Source organism: Peromyscus maniculatus, chromosome 23 (assembly GCF_049852395.1).
Source record: "Peromyscus maniculatus bairdii isolate BWxNUB_F1_BW_parent chromosome 23, HU_Pman_BW_mat_3.1, whole genome shotgun sequence".
Taxonomy (NCBI): Eukaryota; Metazoa; Chordata; class Mammalia; order Rodentia; family Cricetidae; genus Peromyscus; species Peromyscus maniculatus.
The window spans coordinates 45,453,498-45,469,368 of NC_134874.1; the positions used below are offsets into that span (position 1 = coordinate 45,453,498).

The window sequence follows — 15,871 nt, forward strand, 5'->3', positions numbered from 1 at the left end:
CCAGAAGAGGGCATCAGATCCCTGAAGCTGGAGTTGCGGGTGGTTGTGAGCTGATGCGGGTGCTGGGAACTCACCTCAGGTCCTCTGCAAGTACAGTGTGTGCTCTTAGCCCCTGAGCCATCTGACAGCCCTCAGGCCTGCTTCTGGGGATCAGATCTCAAGTCCCCGTGTAGTGCAGCAAGCACTTTACTGGTGAGTCATCTCGCCAGCTCCCAGCGTCCTTTGTCAGAAGAGACAAGGCCTGCGTGCAGGACTTCCACAAGCACTTCCTTATGCCAGCCAGTGCAGCCACTGTGGTGTATGCTGGGGAGGGAAAGGTCAGGTGGTGCCCTGGGGCCAGCAAGTGTTGTCAGTGGCTCTGGACCCTAGCAAGGAGGACGTCATCACTGCACACTGTGGGTCCTACCTGAGTCTTCCTTCCTGAGCCTCTCTTGTCGGATGAGAAAAGGACACGGCAGTGGGGATGATCCTCTCCATCACCCAGGATCTGAGCCGCAGGGCTGGCTCTCTTGAGGCCAAGTTCTTGAGTTTTGAACTAAACCTTCCCAGATGTCATGTGCACTGAGAATAACAGGAGTCTGAATCTCCATGGGTGTGTGTGCAGGAACCAGGAGCTCCCAGGTGTGAGCTACACGGTGGCTGTGCTCAGCCCATTATACCCAGTAGATGCGTACAGAATACCAAGCAGCCTTGGTCACCATGGTGAGCCCAGTCCATCGCAGGATCTCTTTCCACAGGTCGGGGCCATCGGTGACGAGGAGGAGTGGGTCACCCTCTATGAGGAAGAGAACGAGCCTGACGCCCAGACGCTGGAAATTCCAAACCTCACACCCTACACACACTACAGGTGAGAACCGCATGTGGGTAGTGGCTGAAGCTGACCGTGTTTGTAGTGTGAGAAACCAGATGTCAGGTGGAAAATAGAATTCTCTAAGCAGAGGGCTGGGGAGATGGTTCAGCTGGTGAGGTCCTGAGTTTGCCTTGCTAGGAGCCCTTTAAACCTGCCTGGAGACTATGGCACATGCCCATAATCCCAGCCCTGGGGCTTTCTAGCCAGCCGATCTAGCTGAAGTGGTTAGATCCAGGTTCAGTGAGAGACCCTGTTTCAAAAAATAAGATGGAGAGTGATAGAGAAAAGCATCCTATGCCAACCTCTGGATTCCACAGGCACACCTATATTGGTGCATCAAAACATAAAGACACACACACATATATACACAACACACACACACACATGTATATAACACACACAACAGATTCTATAAGCATGGGGAATTCTGTAAGTAGCTAAAACCAGTACACACATAAAAGCCTTAAGCAAGATACACAGTTTGAATATCGTTTGAAGCAGTGTGTGGTTGGGTGTTAGCTGGCCATGTGTTTCCATCAAAGCACACTGTAGAAAGGGCTCACTAGGAAAAAACCAGGAACCAGAGGCCGCAGACTCTTAACGAAGCAGATGTCCCAGGTACCCCGTTCTGCTTCCCTCTTTCATGACCCTGGAGTTTCTCTTCTCGCTAATCAAGTGCTTAACATGGCATTTAACCTTTTGCTTCTAGATCCTGCCACTTCCCCTGGCAGTAAATCCCCAGCCTTCACAGAGGGTAGCGTGATCGGGAGCTGTTAGCGATGCTATCGGTTCCCGCAACATCAGAGCAAGAGATGAAATTTCCAGTTATCACCAGATGTTGAGTTTGATAATGTCATTGTTCTGCCAGGATAGATACATTCAGTATAATCGGGGGGAATGAGGGAGTAAGAATGAGGAATTCAAAGAGTGAAAGGTGAAATTACATCTTCATGAAGAACATCTATTCAGTACAATACCAAAGTTAGAATTTTTTTTAAGTCTAGTGAGAGATGTTTTTGAGTCTATTCATTTGAACACTCATCCTAAGATTATAGCAGATGAGTCAAGACACAATATACTCAATCCTTAAGAGAAAAACATGTAGCTTCAATGAGCTGCAGGATTCAAGATTTGACGTGTGGAATTACATACGACTGTGTAATTATCCCAAAGATCAGAAATGGTGATAAGAAAGCAATGCCCCTGTCTTAAAGTCGCATTAATTTAGGAGACTCTGAAACAAGCATTATGTGCCCTTGCTTGGGGTTTTTGTTATATGTAATTTCAGTTTAAATAATTATATAGAGAGAAGACACAGCAGGTGTGATGGTACAAGCCTGTCATACCAGCTACTGAGGAGGCTGAGGCAGGAGGATGGCAATTTCAAGGCCTTCCTGAGCTACAGAGAGGGTTCAAGATCAGGCCAGGCAATATATCAAGTCTCTATCTCAAAAGTTAAAAGAGAACTGAGAACATGGCTCAACAATAGAGCACCTGCCTAGAATTCCCCAGTGAGGGGCTGGGGTGTGGCTCAGTGGTAGAGCACCTGCCTAGAATTCCCCAGTGAGGGGCTGGGGTGTGGCTCAGTGGTAGAGCCCTTTTGCTTAGCATACTCATGGCCCGTACTTTATAAGAAAGTAGAGGTAATTCTGATTGAGGCCTCACATGAACTTTCCACTGTGCTCCATGCCAGGATAGGCATGGGCTATGGCAATGCCCTTAACCATTCAAAACACTGGACTTTCAAAACTGTGTTTGGTGGCAACATTGTGACATTGGGCTCTCTTGAATGATCTTCCTCCCCTAAGGTTACCCTGAATTTGAGTCAGCCAATGGCAACTGACCATTTAAATTTCCACCCATCGTCTCTATCAAATCTCCTTCACCTGGGAACTAAATCATACTGAGTCACATGAGGTCATTCACTGGAGGCTTTTAGGGAAAATGGCTTCTTGTTTTCCTATTGCTGTCATAAGATTCCCCCGAGAAAAGCATCTTAAGGAAGGAAGGGTTTGCTCTGACTCACAATTCAAGTCCAGGCCATAGTAGTGACAAAGCTAATCCAGCAAGAGAGTGAGGCAGCTGGTCACATGGCACCCACCAGCAGGAAGCAGAAGGCAGTGAATGCATGCTCTTCTTTTTTTCCACTTACATAGTCCTGGATCCCAATCAGGGTCAGTGCCACCCACAGCGAGCAGGTCTTCCCACTTCAATGAAGCTACTAAAGATAAGCCCTGTAGGTATTCCCAAGGGGCTGTCTTCCAAATGATTCTAGATTCTGTCAAACTGACAGTTAACATCACCCATCACAGAGACCATAGATGGCATCTGCATTCTTCACCCACAGAGGTAGGTGTCCGTGAATGATGGCCTCTGTGGTCCAGAAAGACATGTGCGTGAGGAGCACCTTGTTCCATTCTGTTAGCTTTTGCTTGGATGTAACAGCAGTTCATGGTTTCACCTCAGGTTTCGAATGAGGCAAGTGAACATCGTAGGTCCCAGCCCCTTCAGCCAGTCATCCCGGGTCATCCAGACCCTGCAGGCCCCACCTGATGTGGCTCCGACCAGCATCACTGTCCGAACAGCCAGTGAGACCAGCCTGCGGCTACGTTGGGTGGTAAGTTGGAGACTATGGGGTGGAAGCCACTACCTGTGCCTTCCAGGCCTTCCTGGGAATCAGAGCTTAGCCATACCACACTCAGGTTGTTTCCTTCATCAAAGCCAATCTGATTGTTAGACCACAAAGTATGACATTGCACGATTAGTGTAAGATCACAGAGCAGCCCCGGATTTCTTATTAATTGGTAGCATTCTCTCTTCTTGGACCTCAGGGTGCTCTTTCAGGAAAGAGCATGATCAACATAGAACCAATACTCAACATTCATAAGAGAACCAGTCCCGTGTTTAATCAGAACATTTCTCCCTCAAAATTAAACCAAATTTATATTAAAGGAAATTATTTCCAGCAAAAGTCACTAAAAGAATTTTGTTGAATTAACAGAAAAAAAGTTTTCAGGGAGGGTAAAGCAGAAAGTTGCTGGGATGAGGCCAGGGGGATGTGGCTCAGTGTGTAAAGTGCCTATTACAGAAGCATGAGGACCCTCCAGCACCCACGTAAAAATCCAGACATTAGGGTGCCCACCTGTTACCTTAACACTGAGGAGTGGAGACTGGAGGATTTTCTAGAGCTTGCTGGCCAGGTAGTCTTACCAAGTCAGTGAACTCCAGGTTCAGTGAGAGACCCTGCCTCAAAAAATACAATGAACATCGCCCTTTGACCTCTACAAAACATTAATATGAACATGTACACATGCATATGGCCCACATGTGTGTGCATGCACACACTCTAGAAAGTTCCAGAAAAATTCACCTAAGAAAATGGTTTCCATGGAGTTGGCCCCATAGGATGGGTTTGCTCTTGAAGACCTTTAAAGGTGACAGTTAGGAGGTGTCCACTCATGCCAGACTGTCATTCATTGCCAGCCGCTGCCTGATTCCCAGTACAATGGGAACCCCGAGTCTGTGGGCTACAGGGTGAAGTACTGGCGTTCAGACCAACCATCCTCAGCGCTGGCCCAAGTTGTCAATGACCGACTGGAGAGGGAGCTGACCATCGAGGAGCTGGAGGAGTGGACAGAGTACGAACTGCGGATGCAGGCCTTCAACGCCATTGGGGCTGGCCCCTGGAGTGAGCTGGTGCGCGGTCGCACACGGGAGTCAGGTGAGAGGGAGGAAATGCAGCTACAGAGACAAGGTCGTCTCTTGTCTCGGTAGAGAGGAGTTTGGTGGCCCTGGATTTCCACATCCCTGGGTAATAGTCTCTCTGTGTCTCACCTGTGTCTGAGTTGGTATATTCCTAACCCTGGCTTAGACAGGCTTTGTCTGACTGCCTTAGTGTTTGTTTTTGTTTTGTTTTGTTTTTTCCTACTGCTGTGATGAAAACAGGCTGACAGAAGCAACTTAAGGGAAGAAGATGTTACATTGTTTCACAGTTTGAGGCCTGGCAACAGGAACAGGAAGTAGCTGGTCACATGGCGTCTACAGTCAGGAAGCAGAAAGAGATGGATGCTGGTGCTCAGCTCACTTTCTGCTTTATATCCTGTCCAGGACCCCAAACAGAGAAAGATGCTGCCTCCTAAGTGGTCCTTCCCATCTTAGTTAACCCAATCCCTCATAGACATGGCACATGGCCAGCCAGAGACCAACCTACTCAAGATAATCCTTCACAGGTGTGCCCAGGCCCTTGACTCTTAGCTGCTTCTAGAACCCATCAAGTTGACAACCTATATTAACCATCACCTACTCACAGGCGTTCCTTTGAATTTTAACAGGTGCTGGGCTTATTTTATGATTTTTTAAGTTAATGATAATGTTTATTACCAATGATAAAAAGCAGAAATTTCCTATGAGACGTCCTTAATACACCAGGCATCGGGCCCTGCACTCCATGAATGAAGGTAGACAGTGTGTGCAAGGGTCTGGCTGCAGTAGGAAGTGAACCCCTGAAAGGCTCATCACAGGGGCAGTTGACGTCTCATTCTTTTGGATCTGAGGTGGGGCTGCTGTTTGTTGGTGGCTGTTCATTCAAGGATCCAGGCTCTGCTCTACCATGGGATCAGTCACAAGTGCTAGAATTACAGGTGTGCTCCCACCATGCTCAGTTTGTGCATGGAGATGAGACCCAGGTCCTGGGAGAGCCACATCTCAGTCTCAAAGAACACCCTGATTGCACAGCACATGTAAGGGAACCCATCAACCCCCAGTAAGGGCCCCTGAAGAATCACCATTGTGGCAACCGGGATTTAGAGAGGGCTTTGCCAAGACCAGCCAGGGCTCTCTTCCAGCTGCAGCTTTTATGGTATCAGCGATCCACTTGGCTGTGACCACGTGGACGCTCTAAAACACTTTCATCTTCATCAGCTGAGTCTTTGTGACAGGAAGGGAACTGGAGACATTTTTAAAGGATAGTTTTAAACCCAGCAATAGACAGGCCAAGAAAATATTTCTTTGAAGAAACAAAACTTTGGATAGAAAACTAGAAAGCCTTGGATAAAAAGTAGTTTTTGAAGTTTTAAATTTATCAATGGACAGAAAGGAAAAACAGCAAAATCGCCCATAGCAGCAAGAGCTGTGTTGGAATGGCCACTGTGAATCTTCCCTAGTAGTTTGTGTGTTCATGTGTGTGCATGTCTGTGTGCATAGGTGCAGGTACACGTGTATGCATGAACATGGTGGAGGCCAGAGGTCAGCCTTCTTAGAGACAAGGTCTCGCATTGACTCGGAATTCACCGATTACTCTAGACTGGCTGGCCATTGAGCAGTGAGGATCTTTCTGTCTCGGAGTCCCCAGAACTGGGGTTACAATCAAGAGCCATCACACCTGTCTTTTTTCCTTACATGTATAGGTGTTTTGCCTGCATGTATGTATGTCTTGTGTGCCTGGTACCTACCGAGTCCAGAAAAGGGCATCAGACCCCATGGAACTGTAGTTATAGGCCATTGTAAACTGCTCTCTTGGTGCTAGTAATTGAACCTGCGTCCTCTGGAAGAGCAGCCAGTGCTCTTAACTCCTGAACCATCTCTCCAGGAGTCCCCATGCTTTAAAAACAAAATATGAATACTGAGAATCAAAGCACTTTATTGACTGAAATCTTCGCCGCAGCTCTTCACTAAATCCTTTTAGGACCTGGCCCTTGATGCCCAGGCAGGGACAGGAGGGTCATTCCATGGATGCTGGAGGTAGGACCCAAAGTACTGTGTGGAGACAGTGCTGTGCTATAGGGGACCAAAGTCCCTGCCACAGAGATCCACCTGTGTCTGCCTAGGCTGTATAGGACACAGATGGCCACACAGCCTGTGCCTGTGTCAGCCGTGGGTTCTGATATGCACTGTACATGTGGTCTGGACGCTCCTGGGAGAGAAGTTAATGTACAAGTCTGAAGGCAGAACCCCAAAGCGCAAAGAACAACAACAAGTAGACAAATCAGGCATCATCAAAACTAAAGCACCGGGACTTTAAATAGGAATATCAGAAATATCGGATAGGAAATGCAGAAAACCTCAGCGGGAAGAAAATATCTCCAAGTGCTATGTCTGACAAGGGGTTTGGATATGAATATCCAAGAACTCTTACTTCACAATGAAAAGGCAAATGATCCTATTAAGAGTGGAGCAAATGTCTGAACAGACAGTTCTCCAGAGATGGAGACAAATGGCTAATAGTCACATGGGAAGGGGCTCAGCATCATTAGCCAGGAAGGATATGCAAATCCAAGTCATAAGGAGATGTCACTTCATATCCCTAAGAAGGTCAAAATAAAAAGCACCGCATAGCATGTTTGCGAGGGTATGGAGGAGTCAGAGCTTCGTACATTGGGTAGCAGTTGGCCTGCTGCAAAATCTTAAACCCAGAATCGACACTTAATCTAGCTAATCCTCACAGGCAAGGATACGGGCTAATCTAATCAAGACAGTCTTCCACAAGTGTGCCCCAGTGTCTCATGGAGAATTCTAGATCCTGTCAAGTTGACAACTGATATCAGTCATCACAGCACCCAAGAAAACTGAACACCTCCGTCTACCAGAACATGCCCACGAGAGTTCATAGCAAAAAGTAGCAAGAACCCACTTGTCCATCAATTGATAAATAAAGGGATAAAAAAAAAGTTCTGTGTGTCCATGCAAAGGAGGGATCAACAATAAGAAGAGTGGGATGCTTGTGCTTGCAACTATGTGGGTGCTCCTTGCAAAAAAGAATTAAGTGAAAGAAATCAGATGCAATGTACCACAGCATACATGGTTTCATGACCTGAAATGCCCAACGCAAACAAAAATATAGACATGGGGAATACACCCAGCTGTGTTGGCCTAAAGAGGTTTGAAAGGAGTGGAGAGTGACCAGCAGCGGGTGTGGGCTTCCACTTTGATGGCAGCCCTGTATTCTGTGCCAGGTGAATTATAACACACCCTGGATGGCATTGCGGTGTTGATGGCCCTGGAGGACTCACCTCCCCACCCCCACCCCGACCCCGCCTTCTGAATGGAGCTCTCAGAGCCTCCTGCTGTGGGAGCCTCCTCCCTCAGACCAGCATGCCCTCCTCAGTTGTAGCAATTTGGACTCTTTATTTCAGTAATTTCTCCTTTTTTGAGACAGATTCTCACGAAGTCCAGATTAGCTTTGAACTCTCTATGTAGCAGAGGGTGACCTTGAACTCCTAATCTAATTGTGCTTTCTCCCTGGTACTGAGATTACAGGTGAATTAGCACCACACCCTAGTGCTAGAGGTCAGACCTGGGGCTTTCATCCATGCTAGGTGAGCCGCGCGCTACCAGCTCAGCTGCAGCCTCAGTGCCTGTTTTCTGTAGGTTTGGCTCGCTCACTTCGGTGGCTCTACCAATACCAAACACTTGACCTCCCCATAGAGAGACCCCGTCCTGACAGGCATGGCTCATCATTCCTGTTGGGCCCAGAGTCACAGGAGCTGATTCCAGGAGCTGCCCTGCAGGCTGGGGAGTGTGCTCTGGAGTGAGCTGGGGAGGAGACCAAAGCCACTGACCTCTGTCTAAACACTCTCACATCAGTTAATCAAAACAGTCTTCCCCAAGACTTAAAAATGTCACCAGGGCCATCAAGAAAAGGCACCTGAGTTCAGTCCCTCGGAGCCACAGAATAGAGGGAACTGATTGCTGCTCCTGGTTGTCCTCTGACCTCCACATGCATGCTATGGCGTGTGAAGTCCTACCCACAAGTACGTGCACATGTGTGCACACACACACATTTAAAAATAATAATAGTAAATGATCTCATAATCCACAGAAATGCCCCAAAGGGTTAGAAACAAAACCAACCGATCTGAACCACATTTAAATGAAGTTTAATAATAGTTTGAAGTGTGGTCTAATGGGTTCTGTGACACTCTGTGACGTATTATAAAGATAAATGAGACCTAAAAGTCACCACAAGGAGCAGTGGTGAACAGCAGGGAGAAAAACAGGTGGAGAAAGACAAAATAAGCATGCTGGGCTATTTTGTTTTTGATGAAAGGGGAATTTCTAAGAACATATCAAAACTTAAGATAAATTGGAGAAGAAGTGGAATGTACCTCAGAACAGATAATGGGTACTATTCTTCGAATCTTTAAAAAAAAAAAAAAAAGGTAGGCTTTGTCCCAGGGGAATTTGAATCAGCTGAAATTTCAGTCTAGCAATATGTTATTTCCTGTTCTTAACAACCCTACCCAGCAGGCTCTCTCCCGGTGGGAAACTACAAGGTTCAAAGCTCAGGGCTAAGTCACCAGGTTACCCTGGCTCTTTGGGGATGCAGCCGGGCCTCCTGTGAGTGAATGCTGTGGTTAGGGGCTCTGTAGTGAGAAGTAGGTGCTTAGAGCTGTCAAGATTGGCCTCACAGGAAACAGGTAGGGGTCCAAGAGGTGGACCAATTGAGTTGCTATGACGATGGCCTCTCTATATATACAGACAGGGACAGTTTTCAGAACACAGCACAGACGTAGCAGGCATACAACATGTTTGAGATTTGCAATCTTATTTTAAATCAAGTCAGAAAATGGAGTCTAATAAATGGCATGCTTCCACACTTGTCCCAATAGCAACTCCTTCATTCTTAGTGATTCAAGGTACCGTTTTATCGCTTTTTAAAAATTAAATTAAAATAAGCATCTGTGTAAGCAGTTTTCCAGACAAAGCCATACATAGCAGCATTTGAGGTCCCCAGGGAGCCCCTGCAGGTGGAGCACAGTGAGATGTGGCTGCAGGTTTCCAGACAGACAAGTCCTCTACTTCTGAGAACTGAGTTAAGCCATCAACGACTGTTGCACACGCTTCTTTTAGGGAAACAAGAGCAAACACTGCTCACCCCAGACAGTATACCAACCACATACCAAAGTGATGGTTCTACCCAAGTCCAGCTTGGGGAGCTAAGTGAATTTATTGGGACCCTTAGAGCATGGATGAGGGATGTACACATACAGCTTTCTTATTCGGGGGCATGATCACAGACACATTTGGGGTGTCCTGGCTAGTGATCTGAGGCTGAGTGGTTAGGAGAGGGTTCTTCATGAATCTAGGAGGGAAGAGGCACAATGCTGCCTCTGTGGTGCTAGACAGGAAGCTAGTGTTCCTCAGCGTGGACAGCCAGAAACTTCTGCCATGATTTCCCCTCCAGAAAGATTTCCTGTGGGTGGAGAAAGAGGCAAGAGTGGATGCCACCCGACACCCAGTGTCATCCCAGCAGCTTGCTGTGTTAGGTTGTGACTTGGACGGGACCTCCCTCCCTCCCTTCCCCTTTTCTTTGTATAGACACTGCTGGCTCTAATATTGACCAGATCCAGCTCCACAACTGTCTAGGGCCCTTATGGGTAATAGTAATTTGTCTGAAATTACTGTGGAGAGATGAGGACCTGAGTTCAAACTCGAGAACCCAGCTATAAAAGCCAGACGTGGTGCTAGCCTGTAATTCCAGTGCTAGAGAGATGGATATAGGAGGATCCCTAGGCTCGCTAGCCAGTCTGCCTGCTAAATCAGCAAGCCCCAGGTAAACATGAGAGACCCTGTCTCAAAAACCAAGATGGACACTGCCCTGAGGAGTGATATCCAAAGTTGGATTTTATCTTACGCAAACACGCACGCACAAATACAAACCCTCATGCACATGTGCACACATAGACAGACATGAACAAAAGAAACATCTCAAATGGCAGCTTGAATAACAAGCATGCTCCCTCACAGTTCTGGAAGCCTGAGCCCGGGTCCAGGGGTCCATGGGACTGCACTCTATGGGAGGCTCCGTTCGGGATCCCCGGCAGCCTCTGCTGCCCCCTTGTTTCACAGTTGCATCTCTGTGATCTTCCTGGAGCACTGTCCTTGAGTGCTTGTAGTGTGCTTGTGAAGCTTTTTGGCCCCATTGGCAGAGTGGCTCACCTCACACAGCACGGCATAGACAGATGCCCAAGCCTTGTCACGCATCTGAGATGTGATGGCCTTGAAAGGTCCGCTCCTTCAGCATGGAAGCCTTGGGACAAGGTGTAACCTTTAGGCCCAAGTCCAGGGGAGCCTTCTGCTCTCTTCAGGCATCTTTGAAGCAGTGTGTCAGCTGACCACTTGAGAACTCTCCCTGCTCTGTCCTTTCCTTTGTAGGCCGGCTTTGACATGTAAATGGGTCCATAAGCAAATTCTTGAAGTGGTGGTGATTTATCTACCAGAGTGTCTAACATTGGATGTATTGCCATCTACAAATGTGTTGGGCTACATCCATAGGTATCTTGGGACACACTGATAGAAAGAAAAAGAAAAAAAAAAAAAACACTTGTCTTTAAAGTTCACTGCTGTTCATATTCACATTGTATCTGATTCCTGGAACACTCCTCGAGACAGTCAGTGCCATCAAAGAAAACTAAATGAGGCAAAATTGCCTAAATGTAGGAGAACTGTGTTAGGTACACAAGGGTCAAAAACCACAAGGACTGCCTTTAGGCAATTGTGTAACAAAACAGTTTAAATGAAATGGAATGGGAAGGATGTGGGTGTTTGAGGCCAGCCTGGGCTACATAGTGAGTTGCAGGCTGGATTGATACTGATACCTAGCAAGTCTCATCTCAAAAACAGATAAATAATAATGCCGGGATGGTGGCTCAGTCAGTAAAGTGACTTGAGTTGGGACCTGAGTTAGAGCCCCTCACCCATGTTAAAAGCTGAATGCTGGAGCCCATGCTTGTAACCCCAGAGCTGGGGAGGTGGAGACAGGCGGATCGCCGGGGCTCATTGAGTTACTGGCCGGCTAGCCTAGACTAATCTGTGAGCCCCCGGCCACTGACAGACCTTGTTTCAAAAAATAAAGCGGATTATGACTAAGGAACAAAAACCAAGGTTGTGGAGCTGGAGAGATGGCTCAGTGGTTAAGAGCATTGATTGTTCTTCCAGAGGTCCTGAGTTCAATTCCCAGCAACCACATGGTAATGAGATCTGGTGACCTCCTCTGTGTACATAATAAATAAATAAATAAATCTTAAAAAAAAAAAACACAGAGAAACCCTGTCTTGAAAAAAACAAAAACAAACATAAACAAAACAAAACAAAAAACCCCTTAAGTTTAAATTTCTGCCTTCTGCCAGGTGGCTGGTTACCTCTTCTCAGTACCACTTCCTCTGTATCTGGCTGGCAGATCCCTACCTCTTAGTAATTAAAAAAAAAGAAAAGAAAAAAAAAAAGAAAAACCAAGGTTGCCCTCTGGTCTCGTATGCACACACACACACACACACACACACACACACACACACACACCACAATAACTAGAATGAAATGCAACTTTCTTCAGTCTTGGATTTCCAGGCCCAGGGCTGCAGCCCAATGGCATGCGCAAGACCCCCCAGTTCCATCCCCTGCATTAACAACATAGAAAAGACAAACAAGCACATCCACCTTAGTTCTCTGTTTATCTGCAGAAAGGGGTGGATAACACCTGCTTCTGCTGATCAGGAGGGATTAGACTCAATTAGGTATTAGAGACAGAACTTTGTGAGGCAGGGCTCCCCACCTGCCCCTCACCCACATACAGCAAACATCATCCCTGGGGTCTGGTCCTCTGTCCATCACCCCCGCCCCATCCACCTCCTCTGTCCAACCCTCAGGGACCTTCATGTTTAGCAGTCTCAGTGAGTTCGTATCCATATGAAATTGAGGAATTCCTCTTCAGAGTAAAAGCCTGCAGCTCTTTAAGTTATTACCCAAAACAGATGGAGAGCATTTTCTTGCTGACCAGGCTCAGGTAGAATTGAGTTCTAAATACCCAGGATTTACGGAATTTGTTGCTCATATTAAAGAGATTTACATATGTGCTGTACACCTGCAGGCTTATCTGATCCACACAGAATGCTCAGAACCACTGCTGTTTCAAGGACAGCCTGTGTGTGTGTGTGTGTGTGTGTGTGTGCCTGTGTGTGTGTGCCTGTGTGTATATCTGTGTGTATGTCTTTCTCTGTGTGTGTCTGTGTGTGTCTGTGTACAGTGTGTATATGTCTGTGTGTTTCTCTGTGTGTGTATGTCTCTGTGTGTCTGTCTGTCTGTCTGTCTGTGTGTGAATCCCTCTGTTCATAGAAGGCTGGAGACTGTTGATGCAATCATGTGACATGTTCTTTTGCAGTCCCTTCAGCAGCTCCTGAAAATGTGTCTGCTGAGGCTGTGAGCTCCACCCAGATCCTACTGACGTGGGCTTCAGTCCCTGAGCAGGACCAGAATGGGCTCATCCTGGGCTACAAGGTAAGGGTTTATGATGACTCTGCTCTGCCTTCGGGGCTGGTGGGAAGGTGTCACAGATCTGTCACTTGGGCCAGTTCCTGACTTTATCAGCTGTCTTGTCTGGAAGAGATGGACTGGGAGAAGTGCTTTCCAGGCATCAGTCAGGAAGCAAATACAAGATAGACCCTGACCAGCAAGCCAGGCCCTGGCTCTCTCTGTTCTGGCTGAGGCACCCCGGGCCCTTGGACCATGAATGGATGCAGCTTCTGTCACCTACTGTCAAATGAGAATGACTACAGGGGTCACTTCCCAGAGTTGCTATGTGAAATTAGGGGCTTCTGGGAAATGGTCCCTGCTTCTCTGAGTGCTGATTTGTGATAGCCCTAGGTGGGGCTGTCCTCTGTTATGGTTGGACTTACCCTTGCTTCTTCCGGTCCATCTTAAGCTTCTACCAAGAATCTTCAAAACCGCCTATTTCTTTCTCCTTTCTCAAACGTGACCAATACAATTCCCTGGCTCTGTGTCTAGCTCCAATCTCCCAAGCAACACAATGGACTTCTCTGGATCTAGTCAATAATGTGATGCTGCTCTCATGGGACAATCTGCTGGACTGGAGCAGTAGAGCACCTGCCTAGAATCCCCCAGTGAGGGGCTGGGGTGTGGCTCAGTGGTAGAGCACCTGCCTAGAATCCCCCAGTGAGGGGCTGGGGTGTGGCTTGATGACCAGTTGCTTGTCTAGCCTTCATGAGTCCCTGGATTCAGTCCCTAGTACAACAATAAGAAAATGCCTCCCACGTATCCTCAATGGATTTTAGGCATTTTCTCTCTTGTCTTTCAGTAACTGTTTTTTTTATGGCATTTTTTTCTGCTTTGAGGATGGAGTGTGGGGGTGGGTAACACCTTTTTATGATCAGACAGGATCTCCCACAATAGCCCAGGCTGGCCTAGAACTCGCTATGCAGCATCAGCTGACCTTGAACTCATAGCAGTCTTCCTGCCTGGTCTTGCAAAGTGCTGGGATGAGATGCTTCCCTCCCATGCCCAGCTGTCTTTCTGTCATTAAATCCCAACTGCTTTCCTCTGACCTGTGCTCAGATGCATTCCCTCTCCGTAAGTATTCTAATGGCCCCGTTCAGGATCCGTGCTGTGTGACACACCCAGGGAACATGGTGGTCCAGAGTTTATGACAGAGACATGACAAGTCTCCTGCTCCATGGTGGCATCCCTGCCGGGTGGGTTCAGTGGACAGAGCTCCATGCCGCAACTTGGGAAATGCTTCCTGTGCTGGTGTCTAATGTCTCCCCAGTGACCCTTTCTCTTAGAGCTTGTGGATCACTTACCTTGGAGAACAATTCAGAGAGGGATAAGCTTAGAGGGAGGACTGAGGAGAGAAGGAGGAGGAGGAGGCCCTGGAGGAGCACATCTCAGTTCATCCCTGTGACCTGTGGGCAAGCCTCGGGTTCACATGAGGAAGAAAGAGCAAGTCTTCTGGGGCAGCAACCCCGATTTTTTGGAATCAAGGGATTTCATGGAGACCCAAGCTCCATTTATAGGAAGCAAGAGGCTTGTGCCCAAGACCAAGCCCATGCTTCAGTGGGAGCACTTGGCATGGCTACAGTCGAGAGCTTCAGATCTTGCCAAATTGTGCCCAGGCAGCCAAATCACCAAGCTGTAGGCAGAGCTGTGTGATTCCAGCCACTCTTCTGGAGTATAGTTGCCTCACGGCTGCCTTCCCCCTTGATGCCAGTGGGTGGAAATGAGATCCAAAACTCCCTTAATAGCTGCCCTTGTGGAGAAACCACAGTTGGGTGGTCCCTGCCGGTTGGTTCTGAGCTGGTACCCTGTGCACAGGGAGTCCCCTTCCAAGCACGCACTTAGCTGTAACCATCTGCATGTGTGTGTTGATGCTTCAGATTCTGTACCGTGCCAAAGACCTGGATCCAGAGCCCAGAAGCCACGTGGTTCGAGGGAACCATACACAGTCTGCCCTGCTGGCTGGCCTGCGCAAGTTCGTGGTGTATGAGCTCCAGGTGCTGGCGTTCACACGTATCGGGAACGGAGTCCCTAGCTCGCCCCTCGTCCTGGAGCGTACCAAAGATGACAGTAAGTACACACTGGCCCTACTCCCTTCTGCCTTAGTTTTCCAATCCAAACAGTTTGGACTGAAGTTGTTTTTAGTGTAAATTTTCAACCATTTCTTTTCTTTTTTTTTTTTTCTAGTGGAGGGAAACAAAACAAAATTGTTTTCCAGTCACTGGGTGTTTATGTGGCTAATTTGAGCCCAGAGAGGGTTTTTACGGCCTGATTATGGACTGTGCGGCATCTCGATCCTAACTATGCTGTGGGCAAGGGCTCGTGAGGGTGGGCTAGATTATGAGACATGAGCCCATCCACTTAGTAGCAGCTCTACAGATCTAGATCAGACTCCTCACTGGACCCGGGTGTCCTTTCTCATGGGGATGGCAGGTCTCACCATTGCCTTCAGATTGCTAATTGCACATTCCTGCACAGAGAGCAGCATATTTGACAGCACCCAGGGGTCCCCAGGCTCTGGTGCTTCCAGATTTGAGTAACAAGCGCATCTTGCTGGCTTTGTTTTTATGGAAGTCTAAATCATCGGTAAATATGTTTTTCCACTTTGCAGATGTCAAACACTTAAAGGTTAGCTCCTTCACACGTTCGTTATTAAACAGGCCATAATGAATATGTCAGGGGGAAAATACTGATCTACCCAAACACCCACCTCGGGATCGGAAGTGTCTGACAGGACGG

The 15,871-nt window shown here is 47.6% G+C and overlaps 1 protein-coding gene across 2 annotated transcripts in view; it reads left to right on the forward strand.

Annotated features, from left to right (window-relative positions):
* Positions 1 to 15,871, forward strand: part of Sdk1 (sidekick cell adhesion molecule 1) — a 968,286-nt gene that overhangs the window by 837,572 nt on the left and 114,843 nt on the right. For both annotated transcript variants that reach the window (XM_006990740.4, XM_076560415.1), the window contains 5 exons: positions 738 to 847; positions 3,317 to 3,467; positions 4,334 to 4,571; positions 13,005 to 13,120; positions 15,013 to 15,202. In XM_006990740.4, coding sequence (XP_006990802.2) covers positions 738 to 847; positions 3,317 to 3,467; positions 4,334 to 4,571; positions 13,005 to 13,120; positions 15,013 to 15,202 — 805 coding nt within the window. The remainder of the gene's footprint in view (positions 1 to 737; positions 848 to 3,316; positions 3,468 to 4,333; positions 4,572 to 13,004; positions 13,121 to 15,012; positions 15,203 to 15,871) is intronic.